Source organism: Bos mutus, chromosome 12, assembly GCF_027580195.1.
Source record: "Bos mutus isolate GX-2022 chromosome 12, NWIPB_WYAK_1.1, whole genome shotgun sequence".
NCBI classification, from domain to species: domain Eukaryota; kingdom Metazoa; phylum Chordata; class Mammalia; order Artiodactyla; family Bovidae; genus Bos; species Bos mutus.
Window position 1 is genome coordinate 39,340,315 of NC_091628.1, and position 24,069 is coordinate 39,364,383.

Sequence of the window (24,069 nt, forward strand, 5' to 3'; positions counted from 1 at the left end):
TAACTCTAACTTGGACCATATATTCAGAACATAAGTATTAAACCACTAACTAATTTTATAATTAAAATTTAGTTTTATCAACATATATTTATCTAACAATTAGAGTAGAAATCATCACTTTGGATTTTGAACAAGAATTAACACACTACAGTCAGGAATTCAGAACATTTATTGCAAGAGCTGAATAATTGTAAATAACGTAGAACTGGCAAAGCAGTAACAAGGATAATTGTTTAGATATTTATTCTGTCAAAGTCATCAAACACCCCTCACAAACCGACAAATATGTACTTCAATAAGTAATGCACCCCTACCCATTATTTTCCATTATACTGTGGAAAAAATGTGAATTGCTATTTACAAAGTAATTTTATTTTTGGTAAGAACAAATTATCTATCAGATTAGCAAACCATTTTTTTTTATTTTATTTTATTTTTTTTTAACTTTTAAGCTGTTGTTGAACCGTGGCATTAAGATAACTTTCACTTCTTTCAGTAAAAACATTTTGTTGCATGCTATTTATTTGTTTAAATCATCTGTCATGCCTTAACAAAAACCTCCTAAGAATGTTCGAATTTGGATTTGTTTGCACGTGCAACTGAGATCTTATTAACATTAGTTGTCACTCTGTTGGTTTGACCTAAGTGACAAGATGCTGGTACCCGCCAGGCATTGACCAACTATGATAACAAACAGTTAAACAGCAATAATTAGAGATTTATCCCTTAATATCCCCCAACTAGCCTACCTGGAGAATGTTCTGTTACATCATGAAGGCACAACACATTAAATATTTTGTGGCTATGGTCTAACACTTGTGTTACAACAACATTATTATATATGAGGATCAACACAAACTGCCATTTCAACAAAGTTGTAGACACACATTTGCCCAATTGAAACTATTTTGAATATTAATTTTTCTTTAATATATGCTAATTTAATATATTAATTCTGCATGAGTGACAAGCACAGGATATTACTTCACTTTCTGAAAGATAACACTTTCCCATTAGTATCTCATTTAATGCTACTAAATAAGTGATTTTGCTTTTGCCTACTTTGAAAATAAGGATGTCAAGAAAATAGGTTCTGAATTTTCAAGCTTTTGCAGAAGTCCTTTTATATATGAAGTTTTCATTTTTATCTTTATTTTTTAGAATTCCAGCAACATAAGCTATCATAAAAGAAGCAAGATTCCAGAACCTTTTCTTTACACACAAGTATTTGAGATCTTTTGAACAATGTGTGTCAGGACAGACTACTAACGCAGAAACACCTCACTAAAAGAAACAACAAAAATAACAACAAAGAGGCAAACAAAAAAAGAAAGAAGCAACCATAAAACACAGAATTATGCTACAACATTTTTAGGTGAACGATATAAGTACACAAAGTTGTTAATAATAACTTGCTTCTATTTACAAATACTTTAACACTGATTGACTTACAAGTGTCCACTAATGTTGTTAACAGCACAATAGGTTTAATGCTTATCTTTTTAAGTTTTGTTTGAAGTATAATGTCAAGTATAGCAGTCTCAACACAGATCAATGACAAAAAGAGCACAATTTTTCTAACTGGATATGTCTTTCAGTCACTCTAATCCATGGAACTTCCTTACTCTCCAAATGCATATTCTATTATTCATAGCAGCAGTCCAGGGTCAAAATAAAATGCAATTTAAAAAAAGATATTTGCACAATGGAGATACTTCTGGAAAGTTTAATCAATCCTAGTAAATAAGATCATATGGCTAGTAAAACTATCTTCTCTCTTATGTGATAAAACATTGTATCCTCCATGGTGCCAACACAAAATTATGGGTATCCCTGCTCTAAGGGGCATAGTTGTAGAGATCTATTGAATACATAAAGCTCTGACACACACGGTATTAGCATGTCTATTTAGATTAAAGTCCTTAGGTCCCATATGGCCTTTTTTTTTAGAGTTGGTGCTCCTTAGGACTCTCAATAGCACCTCCTGCTTGCTTATAAGACTTCAGATTTGCCAAAGGAATGTCTGTCATGTGGCTGCCATTGTTGAAATGGCCTTCAGTGGAGACATACTGCTTACGGTCATTGAACTGGTTCCTGTTGCTATCTTCTTTCCAGGCTCTGGTCAGGGTGTGCCCATTCACAAGCTTGTCCTTCTTGATCCATTCTTTTTGGGGTGCAAAGGTTGAGAGAGGAGATTTAGGGTGTTGATATGGACCCAAGCCAGGAGGCATCCAGCAATTATCAGAGTGACCCAAAACCAAGCACTCTTGAGTGCACATCTCTGTAGCTTCAGCTAATCCTCGGGGGCCCAGAGGCCCATCTGCAGAGGACAAGAGACAGAGAAAATAAGGAAAGACAGTGGTTAGGGTTTTCATTTTAAATTATATCCTTAGAGAAAAACTGCACTGGTGATCTCATTTTCTCATGAAAATCTATTAAGTTAAGCAATTCATAGATATGATTCCCCATCCTTTTTTTCTACTTTTTAATTTTTGCAATGTTGTGTTGGTTTCTGCCATACAACAATGCAAATTAGCCATAATTATACACACATAATTATGTGTATAATTATCCCCTCTCCCCCTCTCCCTCTCTCCCCTCTCTTCCCTCCTTGCCCTCCCCCCATCCCATCCCTCCAGGCCATCACAGAGTGCAGACTGTAATCCCTGTGCTGCACAGTAGCTTCTCACCAGCTATCTATCTCACATCTGATAGTGTATATATGTTGATGCTACTTTCTCCATCTGTCGCACTCTCTCCCTCCACCACTGTGTCCACAAGTCTATTCTCTAGATTTGCATCTCCATTCCCTCCTTGAAAATAGGTTCATCAATACCTTTTTCTAGATTCCATATATATGCATTAATTCACTATATTTTTTTCTTTCTGACTGACTTCACTCTGTGTAACAGGCTATAGGTTCATCCACCTCATTAAAACTGAAATTCATTCTTTTTTATGGCTGAGTAATATCCTATCCTTTTAAGAATTACATAGAAGGAATAAAATTCCTTGTTTTGGAGATAAGAATTACTCTTTCCCTTAAGCCATTTTATATCTAGAGATACAGACAGATCAAAAAATAAGTAGATAGATATGGGTAAACAGATATACCCATGATACATCATTTCAGATCAACTTTTTTCTATGACATATGTATTATTACCAATTCATGTCCTAATTCTCAATAAAAACTCATATTCATGAGAAATAATGAAATTTACAAAATTTTATGCACAATGCCAGAAGATGTTAATTAAAAACTCCAAGAATACAAAAAGTGTTACTTGAAATATAATATTAAAAGTAAATACTGTGAATAGTTAATCAAAATGATCTTCCATGTAAACATATATCTTAATATGAAATTCATTAAAATAACTTTGCAACATTCTTTTTTAATTTAAGTAATAATTTTAAAGAACATTTTAACTAAAGTATACTACTAAAGACACATCTGGTTGACTTCAAGCATTGTGAAATCCAAGTAAATAAAGATCCCATGTGGTTTCCTTCTAAGCTTAACCTATTTTCTTGATTTATAAATGTATCAAATAACCCAAATTTCACTAGAGTGAAAGTCTAGCTAGGTTGCAAATTGGAATGCATAGAGTGTAATATTCAAAGAGAAAAAAGTCATCATAGATATTTCTCTCTCTCTTTTTTTTTTACCAGAAGGCAATCTAAAACATTTTAACCATGATTTTGAAAGTAAACTATTCTCTGATTATGTAAAGAGAAAATCAGTTCTGTACTGAAAAACAGTAAGTGTCAAATGATAAATGGTTAAGGGTTAAGTTGGGTTTTTTGTCGTCATGTTTTCTTTCCCATGATTAAACAGTCAAGTGATAAGTGATAGCTTGAAAATTAGGAATTGATTTTACAAATGAGGTTAAGTATCAGATAGGCAAGAATGCTTGAGGCATAAAACATTTTCAAAAGCTAAGAGTCATCAGAATAGAAATGTAGAAGAAAACATCCCTGCGAGTTTGCCTACTCAACAATTAAAAGAGCCAACAATTGGAATGCAGGTCTCTGCTAAAACCCAAGTTAGCATTACTAATATTTTTAAGTGCCCAGTAATTGTGGAATATTTATATTAATATCTATTTGTCTTAATAATATTCTAGTTATTTCTTTCATGTTAAAAAAAAATACTGCTGAGAAAGGTAACTGTTGTTGGCAAATACCTGACCTCCACACGCAGACAGCATCAGAACGGACACTGGATGTGAAAAGCGGAAAAAAAAAAAGGTGCTTAAAATGTACTCTTAATGAGATTTTAGTCTATTTTGAAATCTGAAGTCTGCTTTTTAGAATAACAGTAAACTTCCTTCTCATGTGATCCATAGTCCCATCCCCTCAAAAGTAAATAGTTTTATTTTTAAGACATATGTTCATTACTTAAAACTATTTCTCTCACAAATTTTCAGCGATCACTTATTCACTAGGATATTTAATTTAACCTTCTCTATGAGCCTTTCTGAAACTCCGATACTTTGGCCACCTCATGCAAAGAATTGACTCATTGGAAAAGACCCTGATGCTGGGAGGGATATGGGGACAGGAGGAGAAGGGGATGACAGAGGATGAGATGGCTGGATGGCATCACCAACTCGATGGACATGAGTATGAGTCGACTCCGGGAACTGGTGATGGACAGGGAGGCCTGGCATGCTGCGATTCATGGGGTCGCCAAGGGTCGGACACGAATGAGCGACTGAACTGAACTGAACTGAACTGATGAGCCTTTCTCTGTCCTCTGAATTTTGCCCACACTTTAAAATTTCAAACTAATTTCTCCCTTATAGGTTCGCTTTGGTTTATTCAGTGGCTCTGTATCCACAAAGCAAACACATTCTGATTTTGTTCAAACTAATCCACGCCCCTTCCATCAGAATCACAGGCCTAGAAAATGCTTTTGTCTGGCTTGTTTTCATTTAATTACTGACTCTATCAAGGGGCAGTTTGCTTCCCATGTACCACAGCAAGCTTCCCTAACTTTGCTAATCCATATCTTGTATGCACTGGGAAGATTTCCATAGATATTCCCCTATAAATGCATAACAAATTCCCTAATTGAACCCACTCAACTTTTACATTATGACATTTTTACCTTTTGTCTTTAGGGTCTGTACACTCATGAGTAACATTTTTATTTTTGTTTTCTCTCAACTAGATTTAAAATCCATTCATGAAAAAAAAGGAATGATCTGTTTTCTGATTCTTCATGGTGCTAAACAATAGCAATGATTTATGCACACTGTTAATTGTTAATTAAATTTTTATGAGGTTGAAAATGTTCTAAGAAATTATTAAAGATATCCTCCACTTAAAAGGCAGAATTTAAACAATCAGAATATGCTGATTTCACAAATATCATACCAAAAGCTTCCTCAACAACAAATCTCTTCACCTTAGCAATACTTGTGACAGTTAATAAGTGAATTATTTAACTTCTCTGTTAAATATGTTCACTCCTTTCTAGACATCAATGGAGATAATCACAAGTTTGATATATAATATATCTTTAGGTCTATCAATCAATTCTTAACTTTTACTATTCCAGAATCATTAGTACATTTTTCTTTTCTTGTTAATAGCTCCAAAGTTGGGGGGAGGATTATTAGCTATCTTAGAAATATCAATAGCATCAAGATTTTATTACTCTATAAAAAGAGAGTATGAAAGATTATTTTTTAAATAGTCTTATCCAATATACATTACTATCTTATTAAATTGAGGGTATTACCCAAGAACTGAGAACACTGTGTGTGTGTGTGTGTGTGTGTGTGTGTTGTGTGGACCTGAAATCTTCAGCACTGAGTGACACATTTTAACAAAAATAGTGTGCATTGTTTTTCAGAACTGATAACATTTATTTATTCCATTATTATTTACTGAGCATGTACTATATGCTGACACTGTGACAGGCACTGGGAATATAGCAGTTAACAAAGTAGATGTCAACAGTGTCCCCATGGAACTGTGCGCCTATCCTGGGAAACAAATAATTGCCTTAAAAGCAGCAAACCAAGAGACAAAAAAAGGGTGTCATTGGGAAGAAGATAGGATTTAAGGAGGCTTGTCTCTTCACAAGGCAACAGGGGTACTTTGTTCCAAGTTATATAATTTCTACATTTTTCTGAAATTTCTTACAGATAACTGATAATTTTAAGACATTTACAGTTAACATTTGCGTGTACTACACAAAATCTTTAACTTACAAAAATATTTTTCCATTAAATAGTGTTAATTGCTCTTTGAAAAATGTATGTGATTCATTCTTATAAATAAATTTGAAAGCTTCTGATAAATTTACAGAATTTCTGTAGATTCTTAGGTCAGTCTTTTAGGTATCAGCTTTACAAAATTTAAAGATTCATCAAAAAGTGGGACACAACACAATGATGGCAATTGCATGAGAGCCAGGTTTTGTTACCTATAGCCCTAAAAAAGAAAGGCCACCAGGCAGGGCCCCATGGAAGGTTGTACCAAGAACAGCATAAAAATAAGCTAGAATTGTAGTGGACAGTTTATGTATTGCCAAACAGGGTGGGAGGAGCTAGGTTCCGAGCACCCTCTGTGGATTGACTGATTTGAATAATTTTTCAGGTTCTAGGGCACAGAGGCTGTCTCAAGTTATCTGACAACCTGACCTTTCCAGCAGTTAGGTGTGTCCTTCATGACCTGCAAGTGTGAGAGCTCTAGAAGGGAAGTGGTGGGATATGAATTAACTCAGAAAGGGAAAGTGACCAACCAGGATCACAGAACTGGGTCTAACCGTCGTCTGTCTGTATAGAGATTTACCCATCTATCTATATAACCTCATTACAACAATTCGCTCATATAATTGAGCTCCATTGTTGGAAAATTTACTTTGCTTATTTTCTGGCAAGTTTCTATTTTAGGACCTGACATTAAATATGGAAAATTTTACTCTTTTTATTTTGACCTATGTATAATTTCCAGTGGTTGCCTGAAACACACACACACAATATGGGTTTTATTTTGAGAAATAGCAATTTTTTGAGAAATAGATTCCAAGTTTTCTTCCATAAAGTCTGTGTCATGAATTGGTAGAAAAAATAAAAACATTTTTATCATGAATTATTAAAGAGAACACAGTCATTCTACTGATTTCCTAAATATCCTGGTCCTTTAAAAGTTTATAATCTGAAGCATCTTAAACATTAAATAGTTTCCAGTTAATTTTTTTCTCATTTTTAGAACCACTTACTGAATTGTTTTACATTTTTAAAAAAGAGAAAGACATTCTTCATAAAGCATTAATATTTAATGTTGTTATTTTCAAAATATAATTGAAAATAATTCATGATTCTCCATCAAATATATAGCATTTAAAATATCAGGGTTTCTTTGCTAATACTGCAAAACCTATATGCATTGAAATATTATCCTTTATCATTGACATATAATTATTTTTAATGTCATCACTATAAGAGGTTGTCTTAACTGATGAATAATTGTATTTATTTTTCATAATTCCTTCAACAAGTGTTTATTGAATATCCAACATGTATCAGAAATGTGCTGGATTCTTAATAAATTTTGAAATTGTGTGTGTGCATGTGTGCATGTGCATGCATGTGTGCATTATGCTTCCCTACTTCTCCAAATTTTTCATAAATTTTGATGTCCTATTTCTGTCATGTTATACAATATCTACTTAGAATTCAGATCAGGATTGAAAACTGCTTATAAATACTTTCCATAATTTCAGCCTTATACTAATTACTTCCGTTTTATTTTTAAAAAGTATTTTAAAAACCCTATCATGATTTTTTTAACACTGAAATATTTATTGATTTAAAAAAAAAAAGCTAAATTACTTTTCCCTCTCACAAATGCAATCTTTGAGTTTGGTTATCTTTCTTGGTTTTTGAATGTCTAAAGACACAAATGTTAATAAAACTGTCCAAGCCATCTGTCTCTGCATTTAAATGCTGAAAGCAAAAACGAAAGCACATGAAAAGCTTCTTGAAAATCATCTCAGTTAATGTTTATATCAGGTCTCAATGAATTTCCCTCTCCATCTTTGGCCAAATTCACCTTCCTGCTCAAAACCAAAACAAACAAACAAACAAAAAAACAACAGCAACCTGTTTATGATTTAGGCATCAACAGCTGTCATAGAGCTGCTTGAATTGCTGACTTTTAATGTGCAGGTTCAAAATGTGAAACTATCCAATTTGATGGATCTCCAGCTATACTTCAATGGCAGCATACTTGAATGAGCTTTGATCTCATTTTGTTATACCCAGAAGCAGAACTGTTACTTCATTGATTAACTCACTGCTGTAATTAACAAGTGCCTTCTGGCCTGGTGTCCACCTGCTTTTCGACCTGATGTTTTGAAACCCTTTCTTTCCAAAGATCGAAACTGATAAACTGACATGTGAAAAAAATCATGAGAACGTTCATATTTCTCTTTAGATTTCAAACTATATGATAGTTTGGACTTTTACATGAATAAATTTTCCTTAGAATTTTTTCCTATTGGGTAAAATAAGACTAAACAGACTGCCAAAATTGAATTGTAAAATAGATGTCATTTTTATATCATTTTGGTTCAAATTCATCACATCTCACTCAATTTTTGTCTCAGTCAAATTTTATTATAGAAAAATACCTCTTTCATGCAAAACATATCTGATTGTCATGTTATAATGGCCTTTTTGTGGTTAGACCATATATCATTATTTTTATGCAAAACAACTGTTAAGTTCCAGTTTTACTGTATTGTGCTCAGAAAAAGTACCTTAAAATGTAGCATGATGTAGTACGCAAAGAGTTGTGCACCAGTAAACATCTTAAAGTGGAAGATGTATCCACTGACTTGAACTTGCTGAAGCAATTTACCTGATCTCTAGGCCTAGTGATAAAATTCCTTGTTTTAATAAAATTTCTGGTTTAGAGTAGGTTTTTATCCTATTACTTTGCTTTGTACTTGCTATTGATTTACTGAGAAAAATCCTAGTTATTATACTTGCTTCTTTCCTTACTCAACTTCCTATAAAAAGTTTCAGGGAAACAAAAATTCTCACCTACTACACTACTAGGTAACTTTAGTATCTCTAAGAGACCAATATAAAAAACTTAGTATTTTTACTATCTCATTTTCACCCTCAGTTTATTTCTAATTCTTTTACATTTTTGTGAGATAAGATGCAGCGGTGATAACAATTTTTTATCATGGATTACCCTGAGTAGAAAGTTAAGTCACTTGATGGGGCCTCCTACTATCTCCACACACTACTGATGAGTTTCAGATATGAATCACATTGATTAATTTGCTTCCAGTCTGAAAATGGTCAAAGTTAATTTTGAATATGAGAGTTGACATGAAAACTGAGGAACCTGCTCAGCATTGCTCATAATCCCTTTTGGTAATATGATCTCTATTTTAGATCACATTATCCTATATCCAATTGATAATTTAAAATCAATATTACATGGGAATAGATACGAGTTATTACTCTGCCCAGAGAAACAATCAAGGGGTACAAATTTCAATCCCATATAAACTCAGATTTGCATATAAAATAGTATAGCATAGTTATGTGGACAGTCTAAATCCAAAAATAAATCTGGCAAATTTGATTATGCCTATAGGAAAAATATTTTTCATTCATTCACTGAATAATTTTTGTTTGATCTCATTAGGTTCAAGAGATTCTTGCATACAATATCTAAATTCCGAACTAGTTCACAAATCTCAGGTCAGGCGATCATCATAACTCAGGCCAACAGAAATAGATTTGAGCCCCAGTAAAACAATGAATGGACAGGGCAGACTAGCGTGCTGCAGTCCATGGGGTTGCAAAAAGTCGGGCTGGACTGAGTGACTTTACTGAACTGAACTGAAAACAATGAATTAGTATAAACTTTGTGAAATTAATTTTAGATTCACTATTTCCTAGTTTCTCATCTAAAACTTGAGAGTCAAAGATTAAATTTTGATGCATGACATCTACCGGCCTTTTATTCCTTTGTTAAATATCACTGTGGCTTGTCATATATAATCACATTTTCAGTGTTATTTTCATTTTACTAATGAGAAGTCCAAGATAGAGCAAAGAAATTATAAATCAACTGTTCCTGTAGTGTATTACTTAATCTTGGAATGTGAAAGTATGATTGGAACAAGTATTTATATTTATCAATCTAAGTAAAAGCTATATCTAACTTTTAGTTAATAGCTCAAGTTTAAACTCAAAATTGTGACATCATCTACAGTCACCTTGAGAAACAAATACAGAAATCTCATACCAGCAGGATCTGACAAAACCTTTGGTTAACAAGTAAACAAGGATTAAATGTTTTACACGTTCTGTTCCTCATACAGATATTTTCCTTGGTCACAGATGAAAAGTCAACATTTGTGGATGGAGTCAGTCCAAATGCAATAACACATGGCCAGCCTAAGCAGCAGATTCTCTGCCAGAGAGGATATTGCTATTTGGACAGACTTTATAGCTCACAAAGAATGGATAGAGCCTCCTTATAAATCTTTAGCTTTCTACAGCATGGCTTGAATATCAGGTCCTTTTTTTTTATCATCTGCTAAAGCTAATGGCTGTAAAGAAAATACTTAGATAATTTTATTGATTCACCATTCACATTAGATGTTGCAATCAATGAAATGACAATAGTCTAGGGTCACTGATTATTTAAATTAACTCAAATTTTTACCCAATTGCATGGTATGCAATAGCTTATTTATATTATTGCAAACTGTATCTTCTTTCTCCTATAGTTCACTATTTCTTTTTCTCATATTTGATGTCTTTCATTTTACAAAGTTATTCATATACTGATATTTCCTGAATTACTGTTCATTTCCTACAATCTGTATAACTTCTCAAAAAACCACAGTAAATCTTATTTGATATACAACACGTTTTTAGGAGCAAATCTCAGGTATGAAGAAATGAAGTAATTCATGCAGATGAATTTCAGGCTGAGATTCAAATTTAAAAAGAAGCAATTTATATAATCTTACCTCCTCTTAAAAACTCTCAGGTACTTGTCTGAATCCAGACCAGTAGTACATAATACTGTGAAGTAATTTATCTCCACACACTTTCCACTCTCTCATATTTCAGGTGTATTTAATTAGAAGGAGAAAACTGGTGAAGTTTGTTTTTATTTCCCCAGTTCTCTGATAATTTTCACCTGGGACCTTTAAATGCAGCCTTGTTCCCCCCTGAGTCTCTGGGTAGACATTCTACTTCTCCTGATCTCCAAAGGGTGTAGAGACTCGCCCTTGGTTATTTTAAGCAATGGGAAATTTGTGAAAAACATTTTGGTAAATTGTTAAACATTTAAAGGCTTCACAAATTTTATATTTTAAAAACTGTCTGAAAGATTTTTTTTTTTTTTAAATAGAATAAGCTATCCCCTGTGATCTGTAGGGATGTGTGTGTGGGTGTATATGTTTACACATAGATTTTACCATAACTTTGAATTAATAGATTGTAGATCAGTACTTCTCAAATGTTAATGTGCATATGAACCACCTGGAGAAAATGTAAAAATGCAGAATCAGATTCAGTAAATCTGGGATCCTGAGTTCCTTCATTTCTTAGGATCTCTCAAATGCTGTTACTTCAAGGCCCTCTCTTGGAGATGCAAGCATATTGAGTACTTATCTATCTCCATGGGATACTTTCCCAGTGTTCTACACAATTTAAAGTTCTCAAATATGTCCTTGAATCAGAGTTAGCTGGAGGGCTTATCATATAAATTGCCTGGCCATAACCAGTAATTTTCATTTTATACATTTAAGGTGGAGCCTTGAACTTTCTGTTTTAACAAGTTCCCTGGTGCTGTTATACTTTCCTGATTTCTCCAAGCCATCACTAGCCTCTGTGTTTCAGTTCCATTTGATGACACTATAGCTTTTTCCAGATCCTGCTCAGTGTTCTTTATCTACACTTCTAAGTGAAATTACATCATTATGCAGTCTTATAAATTGTGTGTGTGTGTGTGTGTGTGTATATATATATATGTATTAGCAATTCCCCAACTTACATTTTCAGCCCCATTATCATTCTCTTGTGGCAATATCAACATATCTGACTCATGGCTCCTCAGCATCATTTATATTTCTAATTAGCATTTCCAATTAATGTAATTCTTTCTTTTTTTCCCCAAACATGCTACTCTTCCTGAAATTACCATTCTTGTGTATGGCATACATTCTTGTGTATGGCACACAATCACCTGCTTGCTCCATTCAGAAACAAACAAACAAAAAAGGAGTCAGACTTGGCACCTGAGAGGCAGAAATCTAAGTTTCTCCAACCTAATTCCTGGGACTAGAAACATACAATATCACACAAGTGGTAATGTTAAATTATATGGTTGCTACATACTGAAGGTTTCTGTCTGGCAAATTCATATGTTGAAACCAATGTGATGGTATTTGGAGGAGGGATCTTTGGGAAAGGATCAGGTTTAGATGAAGTCATAAGGCTGAAGTCCTTGTGATGAAATTAGTGCCCTTATAAAAAGAGACCAGAGAACTAGATTGTTTACTCTCTCTCTCTCTCTCTGCCATGTACAGCAAGAAAGGCGCTATTTGCCAACTAGGAAGGCGGATCTCCTCAGACACCAGTTTTGCCTGTACCTTAATCTTCGTCCTCCCAGCCTTCTAAATTGTGATAAATAAATATTCCCTGTTAAAGCAAGTCTATGATATTCTGTTAAAGCAGCTTGTACTAAGACAATGGCAAAAGGGGATTTGCAGATATAATGAGGACACTCATCAACAAATAAAGTTGATTATTAGTTAAGAAACTAAACTATATTTGTTTAACTAAAATAATCACCTGAACTCTTGAAAATCAGGGAGATTTCTTTAGCTATTGGAGAAAGAAACTCAGATTCAAAGTACAAGAAAGACTCATTATGTCACTGGTATATTTGAAGATGGAAAGGACCACGTGAAAAGGACTGGAGAGCAGCTTTTAATTGCTGAGAGAAACCACAGCTGGGCAGTCATCAGGACACAGGGATCTCAGTCCTACAACCATAGGAACAGGATTCTGCCAACAGTCTGTGTGAGTTAGAAAATCAGATTCTTTCTCAGAGCCTCAAGAGAATAGTCCAGTACAGTTGATAACTTGATTTTGGCCTCTGAGACCCTATCTATGGCAAGCACACTTGCACTCCTGAGATAATAAATGGCTGGAAACTGAGATGATAAATTTTTGTTGCTATAACTAAGTGCTGGTGATTGTAACTCATAAATAGACTACTAATATAATGTCTGTCTCTTACTCAAGATACACACAGTCAATCAGCAAGTTTTTCAGCCTACCTCCATCCCTAAAAACTCACCACCGCAAGTTATTATTATTTCCTAGCTGGATTCCCTTTTTCACTTTGTGACATTCTATGCTCCGATCCTTAATTAGAGCCATGTATATCACTGACTCAATGGACACGAGTTTGAGTGAACTCCGGGAGTTGGTGATGGACAGGGAGGCCTGACATTCTGTGATTCATGGGGTCACAAGGAGTCAGACACAACTGAGCGACTGAACTGAACTGAACTGATATATAGTTATTAGTAAATAGGTAGTATATTCTTATTAGTTTTCTTTTGCTGCTACAACAAATCATCACAAACTTTGTGACTTAAAAGAACATCATCTTATAGTTTTGGAAGTCAAAATTCTGAAAATACATTTCACTGGATTGAAGTCAAGGTGTTAACCAGGCTGCTTTATCCTGAAAACTCTGAGGGAAAAATCCATCTCCTTCCTTTCTTCAGCTTCTAGATGTTGTCTGTATTTAATAGTTTCTGGGTCTTTCTCCATATTCAAAGCACATACTCCAAGTATCCATTTCTGTTATCACATTACCTTCTCTAACTCCTCCTGCACCCCTCTTTTAAGGACTGTTATGATTACACCCTGCTTATGTAGCTAATCCAGAATAATCACATCTCAAAATCCTTAACTTAATCACATATTCAAAGTCTCTTTTGTGATGTAAGATCACACAATTGCATGTTTGGGGATGAGGATGTGGGTATATTGGGGGGTTATTCAGCCTAACACAGTATTTAATGCGATCCTTAACTTAATCACATATTCAAAGTCTCTTTTGTGATGTAAGATCACACAATTGCATGTTTGGGGATGAGGATGTGGTATATTGGGGGGTTATTCAGCCTAACACAGTATTTAATGCGAACATTTTGGCTTCCAAGGACATCAGAATACAAGTCACACTCCGTTCCATGGCTCAGAGTTCCATACTATCTGGCTCCTGCCCAACTCTCTGATTCATATCAGTACTCCTTCTGCCACCTTCTCTCCTCAACTCCACCTTACTCCCTCTGCTCAGCTATACTAACACTCTTGATGTGGCTGAAATACATCAAGACTAATGAGGTCTCAGGACCTTCAGATTTGCTATTATTTGTGTCTGGACTATTCTTCTTATAGGCCTCACTTCATTTAGATGTTTAGTCAAATTTGATTTTTCATACATTTTCTGATCACCTTATAAAAAATAACATCCTTTACTCATTCAGTCTCTATTCCTTTACCCAATTGCACTTTTTCTGAAAAACACTACTTATTACCTGTCACCGTATATTTATTTGTTCACAGTCTAGCTTTAACGCTAGAATGGAAACCCCACAAAGCCAGGTAATTTGCTTTTAGGTAACTCTCTCCTCAACACCTTTACAATGGCCTGGCATACTGTAGATTATTACTAGATAGATTTTTGAAAGAAAAGAATACATTAAATTTCTTCTGAACCCCAAGTAAGTGAACTAACATAAAAGTATATGTAAAACAGTTTTTGACAAGTCATTTAAATCAGAAAATAGTTAATAATCAAATCGGTTTACTTTTACTTAAGAAACATTGCTAAGAGTACACAGCATAAAATTTCACCAAGATAATATTTGGGATGTCTAAATGGTATTAATAAGTGCAAAATTGCTGCACTTATGTGTCACCTTATTTGAGTCAATGCAAGTGGAATGCCCCAAAGTGAAACATAATTAGATTGCTACCTATATCCCACTGAACTGCTTAATCATGTCATAAAATTCATAATTCCTCTCACTGAGCTCTTTAGATGTTTTCTAAAGTCTAGATTCACAGGATATGTAACAGAACAATTCTCTAAAGCCTGAAGATACCAAAGTAACTTATTAGCAATTATTCTGTAGCAGAGTTCCAGTGAGATTCAGATAAGTATGCAGGATTTTGCCCTTTGTTACAGGTATGTTTAGGTAAATGGGAGGGTATTTAGAAAAAAAAATTAAGTTGATTAGGGATTGTATTAAAATCCTAAAAGTAGCTTAGACTCAATAAATATATGGCTTACAACTATTGAGGGGTGAAATTACTTTTCACAAATTTTAGAGAAAAGTGTGATTTTAAAAGAGGCTAATATGCCACATTAGATTACACGTAGAATAGCATGGTGAAATCCATTGCTTAAATTTAGTTGTACATAAAGAAAAACTATTCTAAAATGAGAAGCATAATGTTATATTTTGAAAGAATTATCTAAGGGGACTGTTGAAAATGCCATTACTTCATTATTGAAAATGGCTTGTATAATGGAGTATTGTGGAGAGAAATCTTGCCCTCTCGGGATAATGCATAGGATTGCTCATTCCAAACTAAATGTATGTTTATCTTTGAATGCACATTGAAAATCCAGAGAAATTACTTCATTAATATAGGTCTTTGAAAGATAGATTTCTCTATTAAAATAATGAATATAATGTGAATTTTATAACATCTATATAAATTTATCTGAGATTTCCTGCAGTATTTTCTGTTATGCCTATTGCAAATCAGAGATCATAATTTTCTGAAGATAGAAGACAAGTTACAGTTCTTTAGTATTTCACTATTTTACTGGTAGTTGACCATATGCCCCAACTATTCAATGCATATAAAGTTGCCATACTTATCATCAAAAATATAATTTTGTGATAATTTTATGAGATATGAATCATTTATCATTTTTCTGAAACAGAACAATTTTGTTGCAATATCAATACACAGTCACATTTAATCAACAATATTTAAAATTTTCTCAAAAAAATTTTTTTTCTCAAGATTTAGTTGATGTGTGCATGAAAAATTTTAGGAAAACCAGTACTACTCTCAAAATAAAGCTTTTTAGTGAATGTAAGAAAACAAAATAAGGGAAAGGCACTGTCACTAATTTTGTATCCAGGAGATACAAAATAGAATTTTGTATCCAGGAGAAAAATTCATGACATGAAAATTTGACCTGAGAGCTTTTTTTTTTTCCCCACTCTGGGTTATTTCAATAACTTCTTTGGGGGAGTATGACTAATCATGTGTGCTTCCTATCTAGATCTGCTAACCCTTTGCAATTAACTATGTATTTTTATTATCTTCCAATCTGTCTCATCAAAATGACCCGTCTCTTGGGCATAAATGGTGGTTTCCTACTCTGATAAGCTCATTAATCTTACAACGTTATTGACCAAAATGCTAATTGTTATCCTTTAGAAGGATAAAGAATATCTACACTTCAGTAAGAGCCTTACAGAGCCACTTCAATCCATACATATGAATATTTGAAACAATGGCAGAAGAATGTGATTTTGCGATAGAGGTGACTTTGAGGCATCCATCAAATCACAATGTGAAAGTGTGTTTCCCCATAAGCTGGCATAGCTTAGGTATCTTTCAGTGGCACCAAAGGAATGGCACTCAAAAGGGTTAACTGAAAAATGTTCGATGAAGGAGGACTCTGTTTAGTGTGGGCTCAGAAAGTAAACTATAAAAAAGTCGTGAGAGAAGCCAAAACCTGAAAATGTAGGAAAATATTACCACTCCTAGGCCTAAAGAGGTAAGGAAAGGGGCAGGGGCAATATGCTTAGAATCTAAAAATAACTATGGAAAATTTATTCAGGAAATCACAAAGTGAACTTGTAAAATAGGAGCAAATGTTGGAAACTTTTTTGTTTTTGCAAATCACCAGATACAAATCTAGTAAATATCCTTTGAGATAACCTTCAAAGTGGAATTCAAACTTTAAAGACCGAAGTGATCGAAACACAATTTTGAAATCTTTTATGGTCATCTACCACTAAATGAGAAATGCATGATTAATTTGGAAACTACAGTTTCTATTAACTATTATAATATGTAAGCCAATTATTAGGATAATGTCATAATATAATTTAAAAATTCAGAGCAGTCTTGTGACTTGATGGAAAGAGAGCTAGTAAGAATGAATGGAATATTTCATTGTATTTTTAATATTTCAGCAAAAATTCCTGAAATGCTACTCTTTATATACTCACCAAGAGTCGTGTTCTATATATATATAGATCATTGCAAGATAACGAACCTAGCATAACTTCATTGGAAAGAAATATTATTAGTAAATTTATAGATTACATGTCTGTGTCTGTTTTACTTTATGTAGTAAAGTACAGTTAAAATACATGATTCCAGTTTAGAGTTCTTGAGGTGGGCTCTGTGCCTTAGTCTACCACATCACTAAAAATCACAAGACAGCTGGCCCTGGTCGAATATTATCAATACTGCTTAGAATGTCAGTTTGTTTCTCTCTAATAGAAGTGAGCTGCACAGTGAACCTTTACTTTTTAATCTAGATGACAGTCAAAGGTTTCGAGATCTGTGAACCTTTGGCAAGATTTATAATGTTAAGTTGTCATCTAAAACAATTGGTATGGTTTTGGTTCAAAATTAGTCAGTAAGAGTATTTTTTATCTGGCTGAAGTAACCCCAGAATGTTCTCCCTGTCAGCATAGAATGTAAATAGAACTTTAACAAACAGCATATTTCACAACCATATTATTGCTAATAAATTACTTGCAGCTACTACTTGGGGAATGCCTATGTGTACGTACCCATCTATCTATCCATAAGCATACTATCTTAGTTACAGTTACCAAATTGACAGTCCATTATTTTAGTTAATATAATTATATTATATAGGTCTTAACTATATTCTCCAAGCCTCTTTTTACTGAAAGATGACATAGACTGAAAAATATATTATTGAATTAAACAGATGATTTAAGATCACAGAGATTTGAGCATCCTCAATTTAAGCAGTGCTACTGAACCAAATTTCTTCCTCTTTCAGAGCATTATTCATGAAATCCAAGGCATTGCTAGAATCTTCCCAGGAGATCCAGTGGTTAAGACTCTCTGCTTCCAGTGCAGGGTGTTGCAGGTTTTATCCCTGGTGGGGGAACTAAGATCCTATACACCTCACCAAAGGAGGGGGTAAAAAAAAAATTGCTTCCTTGTAATTACTCTTACAGCTCTTAAAATATATTGTCTTGTCAGTTGAATATGCTACATACACTTTATGCAAAGCTTAAAACATATACCTTGCATTGCTACAGGATCATGCCTGATTGGCTCCTGAAGGAAGCTATAAATACATACTGATGATTATAAACTGCTCTTCAAATACTGTGACATCAAGTTGAAGAAAGTCACAAGTATAAACTAGGAGACATGCAAGGATCCTCCTCAGCTGCAGGGTCTTAATTTGCAATTAGATTTTTCTGCTTGTGATATAGTAAAGATTCAGTGATTTAAAAGAAAAAAAAAACCTGCTTGTTTCAGAGGGTGAAAGAATGATATTCTAATTAATTTTAGAAAGATAATTAGAAATAGAAACTATGAAATATATTTTTCTTGAATAAAAATGTTATGAAATTGGTATCCAGGTGCATGATCATGGGTGAAGGTCAACATAACATTGTCAATGTATTTATATTCATATAAATTATTGTTGGTTAACAGTCATCAATGCTATTTTAGGAACTAATGCTGTTTGAAAGTAGCTGGCTGGCTGCCAATCCCAGAGCCCTTTGAATCTCTAGGATGATCAGGTCAACACTACTAATAAAACTCAAGGCTGTTTTCATTTGTTTCTTTAATTTAAATGGTTACTATAGATACACAGGTTGTGTCCATAAATATACAGAGCATTTGCTTTTTCTTAACTTGTTCTCTCTAATTGCTGATTACAAGATAAGCAATTTCTATTTGTGTTTTATGAACTCTTCTAAGACTTGAAATTGCTTGAAATTGCTGGGTTTTTTCTTTTTTCTTATTGGCTACTTAATGCTTCTTCACTGTAGCTCACTGTGGTTCACTTTTCTTTCTTATTATTCTTTCTTTGTTTATTTACTAGCTCACAGTGTCTTTTGCACCTAGCTACAGCACCAGCAGACTAAAAATGTGCTTAGGCTTATGATATTACTGACTCATTGACTATTATTAAGCCTAAATAATAAAGGAAACTGATAAAATGACCCAAATTACATTAACAAGGTCATATACTGTATTTTTAAGGAACATGGATGGTGTGACTATTATCATTACTTGGAATTGTTATTAAATTGATGTCACATTATCTTTGCTGTTTTTCTGAAACACATGCTGGATTTTTCTTTTTTCTTTCTTTCTTTCCATGAAAATACATTCCAGAGCCATAGTATTCAAGTACCTAACAAAATGTACCAAATGCAGGGAGAGAAGCCAAGCCATTCCATTCTCTCTGGTTATCTCAATGACAGATATAAATTAACCTTTGATCATTTTGACTGGGAAGATCAATATTGATTGTGAAAATGGCCGCAACTCAGTTTTTCTACACAGAAACTGCCCGAGTGTTTAAACGTATGAATCAAAACTCTGACACAGTCAGATTCAACTTGAGTAGCAGCACTTAGTGAGGTTAGGGATTGAAAGACAGGCTGGATTTAAGGTAAGTTGGCAATTTATTTCCGTTTATGATTTACCACCTTAAGCCAACACATGTTTTGTTGAGCCATCTGCTTCCTTCATATGATTAGAGAACAAGGCACAGGCCATATTTCCCATACTTATTCAACAGCAGACTTGGTGGTGACTGCATGGATACTGTCCTTATGAATTCAAGAACTTGTATTTTCAGCTAGGAAAGTGTGTTATATGAATGTTGGAAAGGATGTACTTTAGTAACCAATAACATGAAGTTTTCTGAAGTAGATCCAGTGATTTCACAATTAGTACTTACTGGACATTTTAATTTCATTTGCATATGCACATATGTTCATTCTTAATTTAGCTAGCTGTATGAAAAAGCCCTATATATTTACTGTCCAAATTGATTACATAATTTATGAGTTGTTAAAGCTGCCTGGCTCTTTTTCTTTATTAAAAAACATTCTTTCCAATCATACTTAACAGGAAAACTACTCCACTGTGATTTATGATATTATGAGTTTCCATTTTGAAAAGCAAAAATACAATTTTAACAGAACTATTAAGTAAGATCAAGATGAAAAGAATTACTGCATTTCTAAACATTAATATATCCAATGTCCCTCTTTCTTGACAAGAATATCAGTGCAGATATTAATTATGATATATAGAATGACTCATCAAGACACTTAAAACCTTGATTTTCATCCCCTCTGGTTCTCTGTTGGGTATGATGAATAGTTTGTACAGGAAAATTAAAAAGTGGTTTTCTGTCATGTTAAATGAGAGTCTTCACAACCTTCCATTCAATATCTTCCCAAAGCATTTGACTTTATTTCAGAAATTAACTTTAGGAAAGGAGCTATTATTAAAAATTATTTGAGAGGGAGTGATCAATGCAAAGAAATATAGGAAAGCAACAGAATGGGAAAGACTAGAGATCTCTTAAAGAAAATTAGAGAAACAAAGGGAACATTTCATGCAAAGATGGTCACAGTAAAGGACAGAAATGGTATGGACCTAACAGAAGTGGAAGAGATTAAGAACAGGTGGAAACAATACACAGAACTATACAAGAGATCTTCATAACCCAAATAACCACGGTGGTGTGATCACTCATCTAGAGCCAGACATCCTGGAATGCGAAGTTAAGTGGGCCTTAGGAAACATCACTATGAACAAAGCTAGTGGACCTGATGGAATTCCAGTTGAGCCATTTCAAATCTGAAAAGATGATGATGTGAAAGTGCTGCACTCAATATGCTAGCAAATTCGTAAAACTCAGCAGTGGCCACAGGATTGCAAAAGGTTAGTTTTCATTCCAAACCCAAAGAAGGGCAATGCCAAAGAATGTTCAAACTACAGCACAATTGCACTCATCTCACGTGTTAGCAAATTCATGCTCAACATTCTTCAAGACAGACCTCAACAGTTTGTGAACCGTGAACTTCCAGACATTCAAGCTGGCTTTAGAAAAGGCAGAGGAACCAGAGATCAAATTTCCAACATCCATTGGATCATCAAAAAGCAAGAGACTTCCAGAAAAAACATCTATTTCTGCTTTATTGACTATACCAAAGCCTTTGACTGTGTGGATCACAGCAAACTGTGGAAAATTCTGAAAGAGATGGGAATACCAGACCACCTGACCCACCTCTTGAGAAACCTATATGCAGGTCAAGAAGCGACAGTTAGAACTGGACACAGAACAACAGACTGGTTCCAAATCAGGAAAGGAGTACGTCAAGACTGTATATTGTCACCCTGCTTATTTAACTTATATGCAGAGTACATCATGCAAAATGCTGGGCTGGATGAAACACAAACTGGAATCAAGATTGCCAGGTGAAATATCAATAACCTCAGATATGCAGATGACACTGTTCTTATTCCAGAAAGTGAAGAAAAATTAAAGAGCCTCTTGATGAGTGAAAGAGGAGAGTGAAAAAGTTGGCTTAAAGCTCAACATTCAGAAAACTAATATCATGGCATCCAGGCCCATCACTTCATGGCAAATAGATGAGGAAATAGTGACAGATTCTGTTTTTGGGGGCTCCGAAATCACTGCAGATGGTGATTGCAGCCATGAAATTAAAAGACGCTTTCTTCTAGGAAGAAAAGCTATGACCAACCTAGACATCATATTAAAAAGCAGAGACATTACTTTGCCAACAAAGTCCATCTAGTCAAAGCTATGGTTTTTCCAGTAGCCATGTATGGATGTGAGAGTTGGATCATAAAGAAAGCTGAACATTGAAGAATTGATGCTTTTGAACTGTGGTGTTGGAGAAAACTCTTGAGAGTCCCTTGGACTGCAAGGAAATCCAACCAGTCAAGCCTAAAGGAAATCAGTCCTAAATGTTCGTTGGAAGGACTGATGCTGAAGCTGAGACTCCAATTCTTTGTTCATTTGATGCAAAGAACTGACTCATTGGAAAAGACCCTCATGCTGGGAAAGATTGAAGACAGTAGGAGCAGGGGATAACAAGGATTAGATGGTTGGATGGTATCACTGACTCAGTGGACATGAGTTTGAGCAAGCTCCAGGAATTGGTGATGGACAGGGAGTCCTGGTGTGCTGTAGTCCATGGGGTTGCAAAGTGTCAAGCATGATTGAGTGTCTGAACTTAACTGAACTGTACTTTAATGAGTTACTTATTCTTGAACTTGGTGGATGAATTTATTAAGAAACAATTCCTGAACAGTGAGTCATTTAGAGGCACTAGCAGAAAACTAAACTGTGTATATGTGTAGAGAAATATTCCAAATCATATTGATATGCAAATGATAAAATTTTTAAAAACCACTGAATCATTGTGCTTGATTTTGTTTTAAGGAATTGAAGAGTTTTGCTCCTTGACTTTTCTCATAATTTGAATTATTGATTCTAAAGCACAAATTTTAAAAGCAGTGTAAATAAAATATAAATTTTATTTTAAGTGTTCTTATTTGCTCTGTTTGGCTTTAGAACTTATATTTTTGGAAACTATTGTGGCATAACATCTTCAGTAGATTTTAAAGTGAGTGTTTAAGGCAAAAGTCAGATATAACCAGAGCTACTCTTGACATTCACTCGGCATGTCAAGTTGCTCAATTATAAGATACACAAGGGAATGGCAGACAGGCAATCATGTCACCCACAGGAATTTACTCTGGGGCTTCTTCTCACTCTGCCAGGAGGAATGACTGGCAGAATCACCTGGACTGTTTCAACCCTTCTTCTCTCCTCTCTGTTTCACTATCTTTGTCTAGCAAATGTGTGAAGTTGTATCATTCATAAGCACATACATATATATGATGGGACTTTAAAAGAGTGGTTACTTTTTGGGTGCACCTCTGCTCTAGCTCCTACTGCCTTTCTTTTTATTTTTCCTAAAGAACGACAAGAAAGGAGCAACTTGAGTAGCTCAGTTCACTTCAGTCGCTCAGTCATGTCCGACTCTTTGTGACCCCATGAACCACAGAACGCTAGGCCTCCCTGTCCATCACCAAGTCCCAGAATTTACCCAAACTCATGTCCACTGAGTTGGTTATGCCATCCAACCATCTCATCCTCTCTGTCCCCTTCTTCTGCCCTCAATCTTTCCCAGCATCAGGGTCTTTTCAAATGAGTCAGCTCTTTGCATAAGGTGACCAAAGTATTGAAGTTTCAGCTTCAACAACTTGAGTAGAGTACTGTACATTAGAGCAGGGAACTATGATAGACCACACGAAACATGTGAGGCAGGCCTTTCCTTTGGCCATCTGAGAGAATAGTGCTCAGGCTGACATGTACTGTCTCCCTTCACTCTCCTGCCATGTTCTCCTTTTCACAAGATGGAAAAAGGTAGATATACAAGAGAGTGTTGTTAAGACTAGTTGTTTCAGAAATACTAGTTGTCCGAGAGAGACAGTAGAGAGCACTTCCTTCATTCCCATGACTTTCAATGTATAAGATGGGCTCAGAGAGGCAAAGTGACTTGCCAGTACTCACACAGCTCCCTTGTATTGGGGCAGGGTTTAGTGTTTCCAATTCCAAAACCGTGTTGCATGCTGCCGTTTCTCTCTTGCTGACAGAGGACGTTAATTTTAGGTTAATGATGGTAATTAAAGCAAACATGACCAGAGTGAAATAAAACTATATGTACCCATTGGCATATTCTAAAGTGCAGGTGTAGTCACTGGAAATTCTGTGTAATGAAAACATTTGAAAGGTAGAATAATAGACTGGACAAGGATGACAGGGAAAGAACTAATTGCAAGGTGAAGTGTTCTAGAAAGTTTACTTCCTAATCAAATAGAACAAAGT

At 34.5% G+C, this 24,069-nt stretch overlaps 1 protein-coding gene across 2 annotated transcripts in view; it reads right to left on the reverse strand.

The window, feature by feature from the left end:
- Positions 1 to 205: 205 nt before the first annotated feature.
- PCDH9 (protocadherin 9) overlaps positions 206 to 24,069 on the reverse strand; it is a 1,155,874-nt gene continuing 1,132,010 nt past the window's right edge. For both annotated transcript variants that reach the window (XM_070380570.1, XM_070380569.1), the window contains exon 5: positions 206 to 2,320. In XM_070380570.1, coding sequence (XP_070236671.1) covers positions 1,947 to 2,320 — 374 coding nt within the window. In that variant the 3' untranslated portion in view covers positions 206 to 1,946. The remainder of the gene's footprint in view (positions 2,321 to 24,069) is intronic.